The sequence below is a fragment of the Nelumbo lutea genome, chromosome 4 (assembly GCF_056320005.1).
Source record: "Nelumbo lutea isolate HS-2025 chromosome 4, American lotus-T2T, whole genome shotgun sequence".
Classification (NCBI taxonomy): domain Eukaryota; kingdom Viridiplantae; phylum Streptophyta; class Magnoliopsida; order Proteales; family Nelumbonaceae; genus Nelumbo; species Nelumbo lutea.
Window position 1 is genome coordinate 88,300,911 of NC_142687.1, and position 13,545 is coordinate 88,314,455.

Below are 13,545 nucleotides of genomic sequence, written 5' to 3' on the forward strand. Positions count from 1 at the left end.
AGGCTTGACTCTCACTTGACAAACTCATGGACTCTGTAGCCACAAAACTAGCTTTATTCTCCAACATGTAGAGACCATTCACCATGCTTCCTCTACCAATCGTCTTTACCGAGGTCAAATCCTGAAACACACATGAAGACGGAAAAAAAAAGACTGAACAGTTCAAGGAGTGAGTTATACTACTAATGGACAGCAAACATGTAGTACATTAGGAAGGGTAAGGCCTAGTGGGAGAGGTATGGTACCTCGGCCAGCTATGGTAGAAAAAGAACCATCAGCTAGTCTCACCTTATCTCTCCCAGAGAGAAGATTATATGTCTGAAATAAATTTGACTTACCGGTCATTTGGTTTGAGGCTCTGGAGTCAATAACCCAAGGAGAATCAGTGGTATGAGATGACACATGGAAGGCAGTGGCAGCATTACCTGATGTAGATGCAAAAGAGGTAGAGGGAGTAGGACCAGAATCCATTTGGCGGAGAGTTCTACCATACAATTCCAAATGTTCACAAAAGGAGTTGATAATTTCTTCCTTAGGGTCAGAACTAGGATGCCTCTCTTGAGTTACTAAAGGATTAGTCTTTGTCGACGCCATATTAGCTGAGTTATACTTTTTCTGATTCTGCTGGCTTGGTTTCTTGCCCCGATCAGGTGTTGACTTCTTACCCAAATCCTGTGCCCATTTAGGTTTTCCATGGAGATCCTGTTATGGACGCATTCCTCGGGAAGACATACCATCGCCGCCGGCAGTAGCAGAAACCTGACCCACTGCTAGCAGCAGTAATGATTCAGTGATTCTCAGTCTACCCAGTTCGGCAGCGACAGTCTCATCTAGATTAGATTAGCTTATCTTGCTTGTTCTTATCTTATTTTATTGCTCTTATCTTATCTTGTTAGTAAGTTATCAGATTAGGATTAGCTTATCTTATCCTCAGCAAGATAGAACTAGAAGTCTCCCTATTCAACAATTAGACTCCCTCATATTAGGATTCTTGTAATTTCCTATTTAAGGAGACACCCTTATTGAATGAAATCATCAAATTATTCGGTCAACAAGTGAGTTAGGAGAGTTGGTGATCTCTTGGACAAATCACCAAAGGCGTCAAGATAGGTTCATCACAAACAGGAAGGAACAAGGGAAAATAGGAGGTTTTCCCCGTGGACCGACCTGTGACGAGATCCTATTCTTGGGCCCTCAACAACTTGGTATCAGAGCAAGGCGTCATGGGAGATCTGGAACAACTACCATCCAGGGTCCACGACCTCAAGCACCAACTCGTGGAGACCAGCTCCGAAGTTAGTGAGATCAAAGGCGAAGTGTGGGAACTGCGACATCTGATGGAGGTGTTCCTTTCTAGCAGGGAAAGGAACTCTGAAGGAGGGACAGCCGCTAACGACCGCCAACCAGATCTGTCGGAGTCTTCCGGCAAACAGTAGTCCGTTAGCCATGGAGCAGCCATCGTCCCCAAGTACAGCAGGCTGGAGTTCCCGTCGTACAACGGCAACGGAGACCCCCTAGGCTGGCTGTATCGTTGCGAACAGTTCTTTCGGAATCAACGGACAGATGACCGTGATAAGGTAAGCCTAGCCGCCTTTCATTTAACAGAAGAAGCACAACTTTGGTTTTATCGGTTAGAGCAAGAAGAACCCGAGCTCAGTTGGCCCCAGTTTAAATCCTATTGCCTTCTTCGGTTCGGACCCCCACTGACTAGCAACCCGTTGGGCGAGCTAATTAACCTTAAACAGACCGGAACAGTTGCTGAATACCAGCGACAGTTCCAAACCCTCCTCACGAGGGCATCCTCCGTGCGACCCGACCAACAAGTGGATATGTTCACAGCAGGGCTAGTAGAACCTCTGCGAGTGGATGTCAAAATGCAGAATCCCCCAATTTTGGTCAACCATGAACTTAGCCCGCACATTTGAGCGCAAGCTGCAGCTCAGCCGCGAAGTTTTTAATGTGGGTCGTCCACCGAACTCGTGGGTGCCCCCAAGATCAGCAGCAACGACCCCCTTTTCGGCTACCAGCTGGGAACTGAAACCTCACACGACCACCACCTCTAAAGCAATGACGAGTATAGGCAGTAACATGGCCACTCCTCCCATCAAGCGTTTGACCAGAGCAGAAATGGCAGAACGTCGAGCGAGAGGTCAATGTTTCAACTGTGATGTCCTCTACTCGGCGGGACATAGATGCAAGAGGCTTTTTTGCCTTCTCATCGATAAGCAAGGGGAGGAAGGGGATCCCGCCACATTCGAGCCAGAGATCTCTCTCCATGCGATCACCGGTATTAAAACCTCTCAGACCATGCAGTTACAGGCACAAATCGCAGGTTAGCTGGTGCGCATTCTTGTCGATTCAGGGAGAGCACACAACTTCATAAGTGAACATGCCGCCCTGCAGTTAAAACTACCAATGGAACTCCGGCCACGGCTACAGGTAGCCGTCGCAAATGGTGAGAAAGTTCACAGTCCAGGGATTTGTAAGGATGTCTCGATACAGGTCAATTCTGAACTAATTCTTGTTGATTTATTTGTACTCTCATTGGATGGGTTCGATATTGTTCTTGGGGTCTAGTGGTTAATCACCTTAGGGTCGATTTTATGGGACTTCAACACACTCACAATGACATTTCACCTAAATGGGAAACAAGTTTCATGGAACGATTGCAGGGTTAAAGAAAAGAGACCACAGGTCCATACTCTTCAAATAGAACCGACAGCTATGGAAAAACTCCTCGCCGAGTTTTTAGATTTATTCCAGGAACCCAGGGGACTCCCTCCTCCCCGAGCTTGCAACCATCGCATCCCTTTAGTGGTAGGGTCAGCGCCAGTCGTTGTTCGGCCTTATCACTACCCTCACCTACAGAAGGATGAGATAAAAAGACAGTGTACAGTGATGCTGCAACAAGGAATCATACGCAAGAGTCACTCCCCCTTCTCTTCGTCGGTTCTACTGGTGGCAAAGCAGGATGGAACGTGGAGGTTTTGTGTTGACTATAGAGAACTCAATGACCGAACGATCAAGGATAAGTTCCCTATTCCCATTGTGGACGAACTGCTGGACGAATTGCATGGTGTGCAGTATTTCTCTAAGTTGGACCTCAGATCAGGGTATTTCCAGGTTCGCATGGCTTCCGGCGACGTGAAGAAGATTGCCTTCCGCACCCACCATGGCCACTTCGATTTTTTGGTCATGCCATTCGGCCTCTCCAATGCCCCATCCACATTTCAGTCATTAATGAACGAGGTATTTCAGCCTCATCTGCACAAATTTGTTTTAGTTTTCTTTGACGATATCCTTGTTTACAGCAAATCATGGGTAGAGCATGTGCATCATCTGCAATCAGTTTTCAAGCTCCTGTGCCAACACAAATTATTCCTCAAAAGGTCCAAGTGTTCCTTCGGGGAGCGACAAGTTTTTTATCTCGGCCACGTCATCCATGGGTAGAGTGTGACAGTTGATGGTTCCAAGATTCAGGCTATCAAAGAATGGCCCAAACCTCAATCAGCCAAGGCCTTGTGCGGATTCCTTGGATTAACGGGTTACTACCGCAAATTTGTTTAGAACTATGGATTGTTGGCAGCACCGTTAACCAACCTGTTAAAGAAAAATTCCTTCCGCTGGGACGACACAGCAGATGAAGCTTTTTTGGCGCTATGGATTGCCCTGTCCTCCACCCCAGTCCTGTAGTTATCTAATTTCACCCTTGAGTTTACTGTCGAGTGCGATGCTTCCGGAGTAGGTATCAGCGCCGTATTACAGCAGCAAGGGCACCCAATTGCTTTCTTCAGCCGCCGACTGGCCGATCGGCATCTAAAGCTCCCAGCCTATGAGCGCAAACTGATCGGCCTCGCCCGAGCTGTCTAGCACTGGAGACCATATTTGTGGGGGCGGTCGTTCGTCGTCAAAACTGATCATTACAGCCTCAAATACCTGCTAGAGCATTGTCTCACCACTACCCCTCAGCAGCATTGGGTTAGCAAACTGCTTGGGTTCGACTTCTGGGTAGAGTACAAGGCGGGGTCCTCCAATCGCACAGCTGATGCCTTATCTAGGCGAGATGAAGGTGCAATGACTCTGTATGGCATTTCCCAACCTCGGATCTCTCTGTTTGATGACATTAAGAAGGCAACACCACAATCTCCGGAAAGGTCACCCTTGGTCTAGAAGATCCAGTCAGGCACTGCCGACCCCAATTGGTTGCTTCAAGATGGGTTGGTACTATATAAGGGACAGGTCCATCTTCCGTCCAACTCCCCGTTGATTTCCACCATCATCACCAGCATCCATAACTCCACCCATGAAGGCGTTCAGAAAACGCTACACCGCATCCGGACTGATTTTCATTGGCGAGGTATGAAAACTTCCATTCGAGATTTTGTCCAGAAATGCTCCACATGCCAACAACATAAATGGGAAAACCTACACCCATCAGGCCTCCTTCAGCCCCTTTCCATTCCGTCACAGATCTGGGCCAACATCTCCATGGACTTCATTGAAGGACTACCCAAGGTAGGTGGCAAATCAGTTCTCTTCGTGGTAGTCGATCGTTTCTCTAAATACGCCCACTTCATCCCTCTATCACACCCGTACAGTGCCACTTCAGTTGCCCTCACCTTCTTCACACATTTTTCGCTTACATGGGTTACCAGAATCCATTGTCAGCGATAGGGACCCGGTTTTCACTAGTGCCTTCTGGAAGGAGTTATTTCGGCTGCACGACACCACCCTGGCCTACTCTTCAACTTACCGGCCGCATACCGATGGTCAGACAGAGGTGGTCAACCGCACCATCGAAATGTACCTCCGTTGTTTCATCGGCAATCAACCGTGACGGTGGGTGGATTGGCTCCCTTGAGTCGAGTACTGTTACAACACAGCCTACCATTCTTCCCTCGGCATGACTCCCTTTCGCGTCGTTTAGGGCCGGGACCCTCCTCGCTTGCTGTCCTACGAGCCTGGTTCTACTCGTTTGGACGCAATTGATCACTCCTTACAAGAACGCGATGCCCTCCTAGCCGACGCCCACCTTTGCTTACAGCATGCCCAACTCCGCATGAAGCTCACCTATGACAAGCACCACCGGGAACTGTCGTTCGATCCAAGAAAATTTGTTTGGTTAAAGCTCCAGCCCTATCGGCAACGCTCCTTGCGCCACAGGGCTGCCCCGAAGCTGTCCCCTAAGTTCTATGGGTCCTTCAAGGTTCTACGACGGATTGGCAGTGTGGCCTACCAGCTGGAACTACCAACGACCAGCCGGATTCATGATGTCTTCCACATCTCCTTATTGAAGCCATTTACAGGTGTTCCTCCGGACCAAGTTCCCCCCTACCACCCCTGAAAGATGGCAAACTGATCCCCCAACCGAAAGCTCTCCTCCGCTCTCGTTTCAATCGAGGAGTTCTTGAAGTCTTGGTGGAATGGTGTAACTTACCATCGACCAAAGCCACATGGATCCCATTGACAGAGTTCCAGGCCATGTACTCGGAATTTGAGCTTGAGGACAAGCTCTTAGTCCAGGAGGGGAGTAATGTTATGGACGCATTCCTCGGGAAGACATACCATCGCCGCTGGCAGCAGCAGAAACCTGACCCACCGCCAGTAGCAGTAATGATTCAGTGATTCTCAGTCTACCCAGTTCAGCAGCAACAATCTCATCTAGATTAGATTAGCTTATCTTTCTTGTTCTTATCTTATTTTATTGCTCTTATCTTATCTTGTTAGTAAGTTATCAGATTAGGATTAGCTTATCTTATCCTTAGCAAGATAGAACTGGAAGTCTCCCTATTCAACAAGGAGACTCCCTCGGATTAGGACTCTTGTAATCACCTATTTAAGGAGGCACCCTTATTGAATGAAATCATCAAATTATTCAGTCAACAAGTGAGTTAGGAGAGTTGGTGATCTCTTGGACAAATCACCAAAGGTGCCAAGATAGGTTCATCACGAATAGGAAGGAACAAGGGAAACATAAGGTTTTCCCCGTGGACCGACCCGTGACGAGATCCTATTCTCAGGCCCTCAACAGATCCCAACATGTATATCTCATGTGTCGTGTCTTTTGGTAGTGAGTGCACTAAAGTTTACTCTTATCATCTGTTTTTTTTTAGAGTCGCCTTTTCTGAAAACACCTCCGACATTTGTATCTTAATTTCCCCGGACAGCTAGGGCAATTGACTCCCCTTCTACACAATTCATCACACTTCTACTCTCTTCTGACTGCAATAAGGCATACACCTCCTGAACTGATGGCAAGTCTTTACTACCCATGATCTGCACCCTGATGGACTCATATGAAGGATTCAGCCCTAAGAGAGAGGCAAAGACCCGTTGCTGAGATACAAGTGACTTATATGCCTTTGCATCTTCATCACACTTCCAATTCACATTCTGATTGTGATCAAGTTCTTTCCATATCGATGTCAAATCAGAATAGTACATCGAGAGACTTCTCTCCCTCTGTTTGCAAGTAGAGGATTCAGCTTGCAGTTGATATATCTTGGCATAGTGTCTCTGCTCTGAATAGGTGAACTTCGCTTGTTCCCATATCTCACAAGTAGTTTCAGCCCACATAAAAGTCTTCCTTACCTGTGGCAACATGGAATCCAAGAGCCAAGACATCACCATACTATTCTCTTGGTTCCACCTATATATTCAGCACTTCCATGCTTTGGTTCCTTCATTCTCCCATTGATGTATCTTATTTTCCCCCTAGCAGTGATGTAGAGTTTTATTCCCCTAGACCACTCAAGGTAGTTCAGTCCATCAAAGGGAATAATAGCCATGGGGAAACTCATATCCATTTCCCCACTCACTCCATTGTGGTTCCCTGAAATCTCTGAAGTAGCAGAATTCTCAGACGACATGGTCAAAACAGACAATCAGTCCCAAACACCGGACTTAGGACCCCTCCTTACTCCACAAAAAAAATGCTCCACTCAGTCCACACCCACACACTTGGGTTTGAAAACAGTCCGAGCACAAACAGTACCAATTTCAGGACAAAAAAAGGCAATATTTCAGACCTGTACGGTTTAACAGTCCCAACCTACCAGCCTTCCAGAATGTCTAAGAACATTAATCAGCAGGAGAGATCCTTAACACTTATAATCAAGCCAAATAATTGAGATAACAGATCATCCTTGACCTACAGTCACCTTAACATAGGAACAGGATCACACAATCCCAAAAAACAGATGTATAAAGATCTGACAGCATTCAGCAGCCCAGATTCATTTGGTTTTTTCACATGGTACACGACCAAGGAGGGTAAGGAAGAGAAAAAGGAAGGACTGTATCAGTTGTAGATCTGTTTTCCTCAGTCCAGATTCAGATCTCTGTTCTGCCCAGATTCAGCAAGTTGGAAGAGTGAAGTCTGTTCGATCTGTTCTCTCAGTGAAGCTTGTTCGATCTGTCCTCTCAGTCAGTATTCCTGCTCTGATACCATCTTGACAGTGTGGCCGGCTAGAAATAAGAGGAAGAGAAGAGAAGAGAAGAAGAAGAGAGAAGGGAGAAGAGAAGAGAAGGGATTGGCAATATAACAGTGCTGGCGGCACCAGCTTTTATTATAATATATATAGGGCGGCAGAAATAAGAAGGGAAAAGACCCTTGTGCCCCTGCTATAAGTGAGTACAATAACAGACATAGCAGAAGTAAAAAATTAGAAATAAAAAACGCTTTAACTAGCCAAACAGACCCTAACACCAACAACTAAATTATTTCAACACAAGAGATGGAGTGAACCATATTTTTTGGGGAATTCCAGGGGCGGGGTTTCAGATTTGATGTACTTCTGGTATATTGGTTTATATAATTTTTTGTACTCATGACAGCTTTAGCTGTTTGTACCGTTTTCTCTCCATCCTTTCAGATACTCAGAAGTTTCTATTTTTAATTAATACAATTTGAGAGTACTGATCAAAAAAGAAAGTAAATGTTCTTAATGATTGATATTTAACAGTAGTTTTTTCTAATAATAGTCTTTTTCTGCATTTTTTTGTATTGATCTGGTATTAATGTACTATTAGTAGGTTAATTTGCCTTTGGGTTCTCCTTTTCAATTTATGTTTTTATTGACTTGTAATCTTTCATATTGTCAGATTGCAGCAACCATCATGCCAGAAGATTATCGACACAAAAAGGTATTTCTATGCAACCCCACTTCTTGACTATTAAATTATTTATTGAATTCGTTTTTTCCTAGCCCTTCATTCAGAACAGATGTCAAAGCAACCCCACTTTCAGACTGTTCAGCATGCACTTTAACCATGATTTCTTGACATGACATATCTGGTGACTATTGGGATGTTGCAGGTGTGGATCCTCTGTAATGACTGTAATGATACTACTGAAACATTCTTTCACATTATTGGGCACAAATGCTGCCATTGCAATTCCTACAACACTCGTATGATTTCCCCACCAGTTCTTCCTCGATGACCAGATTCTGAACTCCCAAATCCAGTCAACTAGGTTCACTTCTCATACTTTGGTAAGCCAAGTTTATCCTTCATGTTACTAGCTGAACTTCACCTTGAAAGTTGGTTGCAATTGTAGTCAGGTAGCTTCCACCATTTCTTAAAAAGTGTGGTGTTCCGTTAACTAGCGATGCCTGTTGTCACTGTAATTGGTTATATGGTCAGACTTCAGAGATCATAGTTGATTTTTTTATCAATATGGATGAGGTTTAAGTTGTCTTCAATTGAAAAGATAAATATTTAGATGTTACTCATTCAGAGCCTAGTAAAAGGTTGTGATTCACGACTACCATAAGTCATAACATGTAGAAACTATTCTGATTACTTCCAAAGGATGTTTTTTGTATAAATATTGCCTTCAAACCAAAGTTTAAAGTACCGGAAAGGCAATTTTAAGACTTATCTGAATATGCTTTGGATACACGTACATATGGTGGAAAAATTTAGATGCATATATACACTAGAGAAGCTCAAATAAATCCTAAAAATATATAAATTATAATAAATCAAAAGTGCTAATGCCTACAAAGAAAATACATAAGATTGCAGCAAAAAAAAGTTATAAACATGCAACTTTTTGGTTTTTAGTAGTTTATGTGAATTGTAAATTATCGAGATACATTTAGAACCAATTGGAAATGGTAGGATAATTAAAATATGCATGCATAGTTCAGCAAACTGATATTATAAATATCATTAATACTTAGAAATAAAGGGCAACCCAGTGCATGAAGCTCCCCCCTCTAATGCAGTGTTTGGGGAGAGAGATGTTTGTAGCCTTAACCCTGATAAACAGAGAAGCTGTTTCTAAGATATGAACCCTGGTCACCGAGGTCACAATGGAGCAACCTTACCAATATGCCAAGGTCCACACCCTCATGCTTAGAAAATAATTAATTTTAATAATCAAGCATCTCTAAATTTAGAAAATTTAAGATCTATATAAATTTAATTAATACTGGTATGTTGTAATAGTAATATTATATTCTTTTAAATAGATAACCAAGATCCAAACTTTGTTAGTTGAAAATGAACTTGATGTGCTTTAATAGGACTAAGCTGAAATGCATGGGTATAATAATGAAGCTTACAGCTTATGCAAATTTGGGAAAGTTGTCATGGAGCAGTCTGGTGAATATTTTCCTTTCAAATGGGCAACTTAGGTTGAAAACCTACCGACATGTGATTTTTTGCGTAGGAGTTATTTTAAATTGAGTTAAAAGGAAATGTTTGAGTTAATTACAAAGAATTAATGGTTGAATTTGAATGAAGGTTCGAAGTATTGGAAAGACAATTTTAAGTGATGTATTGGGATATGCTTTGGATGTGCATGGATATGCAATGGAAACTGATAAATCTAAACAATGCATCAATGAAATCAAACCTAAAGTCTCAAATGACTGTATATATGTATATTTTAATAGTTTTTGTCAAGTGTGAAGTGTGAACTACCAGAATACATTAATGAAACATTAGGAAATTTTAGAAGAATTAAAATATGGTTTAAATTAAGAATGATTATTAATTTCGATGTTCCAGTAATTGTTTTATTTTTATTTTTTTTGTTGATAATATTAATAAAAAAAGGTTAATGAAAATAGCTTAGAAATTTGAAACTTAAAGGAACATGTCATTTTGGCAAATTGTGAATTTGTGATAGTATTACCTTAGTAGAAGGATTCCTCTTTCATGTGGGTAATTTAATTTGAATAGTGTTAATTAATAGGATGATTTAAATTTGCATAGGCAGGTATCCATTTAGTTTGTGACAAGTGATATCAGTTTGTAATGCTTGAGTATGCATTTGTAACAGTCGAATATCGGTTTAACAATAGAGTATTCTTTACAATGGTTGAGGGTGGTTTATGATAATCATTCATGGGTTTGCAACAGTTTAATGGGTTGGTAACAGGTTGTAACAGTTGAGTATGAGATCATAAAAGTATGTAAAGTTGAATTTTTGTGACTAGCTTGTCAAGAGTATTGGTTTGTAAAAGTTGTATTTGAGTAACGATACTATATGAATGATACACCCATTGGTAATTTGGTATGCTTACTTATTGCAATCCAGATCTACAGCTCTACATTGGGAACATCTCCCCATGAATGGTTCATAACATGTGTTCTCAATGTGGCTATGTGGGTAGGAGATCTGAACACGACTTATTGGCCGATGCACCATGAAAACCAACCATGGATATATTGGCCGCCCGTAATTCCAAAATCCACCACACCATGGCAGCTTAGGCTCTGTTTGCACTGGTGTAAATGTGTGGCATAGTGCAAATGGGATAAGATAAATGCAATATCTGGTTTGTTTCTACTTCAGATTTGACCATGTCTTATTTGTTTGAAAGAATTAAAATGATGTGGTCGCCACTTATACGAGAAAGGTCAAGTAGAATGAAAGTGTAAATTTGGCATCAGCTATTGGAATACAAATTTACAAGTTTTGTATCAGGAAGGAGCACAAATCATAATTGCAAACAAATGAATGCAAAACTGGATTGGGTGCAAAATTTGTATTCAGATCAGATTTGCGCTGTAAGAAAATAGAGCCTAAGGCTCTGTTTGGGAATGAGTAAAATAGTGTAAATGCAAATATACAGATTGCATACAAATGCACAATATTGGTGAACTTTCTCGACTTGATGCTTTGATAGAATTACTTTCTTGCTAAACGATTTTTAGTTGTAATGGATGCAAACATGAAGCCCGAGAGTGAAATATATCTTTTTAACATTGAGCAACTTTGAATGTAAATGTACGTTCCTTTTTTTGATGTAAAATTTCCTCTCATTTTGGGTTGTGAACATGCCTTCGAAACTGTGTTTTCTGTCAATGTCAATAATCAAATGTATTCTTGCCAAACACTAGCAAAACTAAACCAGTGTACACCGAGATGACATTTGCATTCCTTCCAAACAGAGCCTAAACTATAGTGAATGAAATGGGTTTGTGGTAAAATTGGTTTGGATGTGACAATTTTCAAGGGATTTATAGATATTAAACAATACACTTATTTTTGACAATTAATACCTCATTCTTTTTGTTGTTAAATCAAGACTTTCATTTCCCAATTACTTAAGAATAATAATAATTCATACTCGTTTTTTAATTATAAAATATTAGCAAGTAGACGGCAGTCAAACTTAACATTAGTCTCCGGTTGGGATGAGTGCAAATGCAAGCAATGCATTTGTATTCTGGTTCAGTTTTGTTGGTGTCTGGTAAAAATGAATTTATGTATTGAGAGTGACAGTTTGCACTCAAAATAATAGTAAAAGTTACATTGAAAAAATCTTAAAAATTTTTGCACTCAAAATTGAACAATGTTAAAAAGATATATTAGATTTTTTTATTTTGATACACAGTAAATTAACAAAACCTTGCAAAATAGGATAGCTACCCATAGCATCAAGGGAAAGTGTTGGAACGGGTGGCCGTAGGCCCTCGATTTGGAATCTTCAACGTGTAGGAGAATCCACTGGCCATGTGAAAAGCCACTGTGAACACACTACAACACGCACCAATTATAGTTTTTGTTATATGTTATTATTTATTTTATAGTAAAAATAAATTTATTTTCTAAACTGTTTTTGATTTGTTCACAGGGTGGTTATTGGGTCTAAGTTGGATCCATTTCAGCCTTTGACTAAGTCAGCAAGAGGATGTTTGGCTTAGAATGGGCTGAGTGATCATGTGGTTTAAAACCATGACCATTGAGACACTTGTCTCAATCCGAAGGGGTAGAACAAGATTAATGTTGGTGAGTTTATCCTTGGCAACGGCTCTTATTTCCTCTTTCATAGGAGACCTTGTGACAATCACCTATAAAAGAATGTGTAGAAGTCACAAGAACACCGACTGAATATCCTCTTTATTGGAAGGCTATCAAAACCTCCGAGAAGTTCTGCCTGTATTATCAACTTTGTGAAGTCCAAGGTTGTGTTGAAGTGTTGCTGGATCCATCAAGAAAAGTGGAGTTGCTTTTTGTTTGCAGAATAGGATAGCTACCCATAGCGTCAATGGAAAGAACCTGAAAACCTCCTTCCCTCCATGTTGCACGTGAGCGTCCATTAAAGGATTTTACTGTTGCTTTTGAGTCTCCTTCGGTAATTATTGTACCCGCTCCACTAGATGTGGCTAGTATGTGTGATTCATGGCTTGGTCTCATTTCTGTTAATGTTATTGATGGTTGTGCCAATTGTCCATTTGTATCTCTTGCAATGCACCACCCACAGGCACAAAGTTAATCTCCTTGTTTCTAGAGGCATCAAAGTTAATCGTGATAGTGGCTGGTTTTGGAAGGGTCCACTTCTCTCCCACATTAATTTCCTTTCTTTAGCATGTCCTAATCCCAATCATGAACCATTCTTGGGCGTCTCTATAAACTCTCTCAAACTCTGGAGCACCTTGGTGTTATTATTTGGCTTGGGTTGTAATTTTATTCTAAAGGGAAAATCTATGATGTGAAAAAGATATGGTATGGGAAGAGTTTTGACCAATCAAAATCCACCCATGAATTTTGATAAATAACACCTGATTGGCTACCACGTTTATGATTCCAATTGATTGGTCAGAAAATTCAGATATATTTTTTTTCATATCATAGTCAAACCCTATTCTAAAATATTCTTTTGTTCCTGCTTTTCCACACCTTACATAGAACGTTGGTGACTTTCTCCCAGTCCCAGTACGGTGTATACTATTTGTTCTTTTTTGTTTTTCTTTCCAAGTAAAATTTGGATTCATATTAGCACCCATTACAATTAAAAGTTGTTTGGCAATAAAGTTAATTTACCAATGCAAAATTAAATCAACTTCGCATTTGCCCTCCAACTTAAGTAGTTTTATCCTTTAGGTGAGTTTCATGTATCTGACTTTTACTTTGTTGCCTCCTTAGGTAAACCATGTCCTCTGTCCTTGTCACCTTGAAATATTTAATCACCTGATCCGCCAAATCCAAAAGAAACATCAAAATCAAACAACAAGCTGTCTTGCCTTTTGCTCACCGGAGGGGTAATTACTAATTAGTTTAGTGCCCTAGGGAAGGGGCAAGCA

At 41.3% G+C, this 13,545-nt stretch overlaps 1 protein-coding gene across 4 annotated transcripts in view; it reads left to right on the plus strand.

Annotated features, from left to right (window-relative positions):
- Nucleotides 1–12,688, plus strand: part of LOC148861622 (CHY-type/CTCHY-type/RING-type Zinc finger protein) — a 33,288-nt gene extending 20,600 nt beyond the window's left edge. The window contains exons 11-13 of one of the 4 annotated variants that reach the window (XR_016112441.1): nucleotides 8,104–8,145; nucleotides 8,318–8,495; nucleotides 12,096–12,688. Coding sequence is in view for 1 of the 4 variants with exons in the window: in XM_088982742.1 (XP_088838868.1) it covers nucleotides 8,104–8,145; nucleotides 8,318–8,443 (168 nt within the window). In the remaining 3 variants the exon portion in view is untranslated. The other 3 variants (XR_016112440.1, XR_016112442.1, XM_088982742.1) reach the window with 3 other exon arrangements.
- Nucleotides 12,689–13,545: the final 857 nt, after the last annotated feature.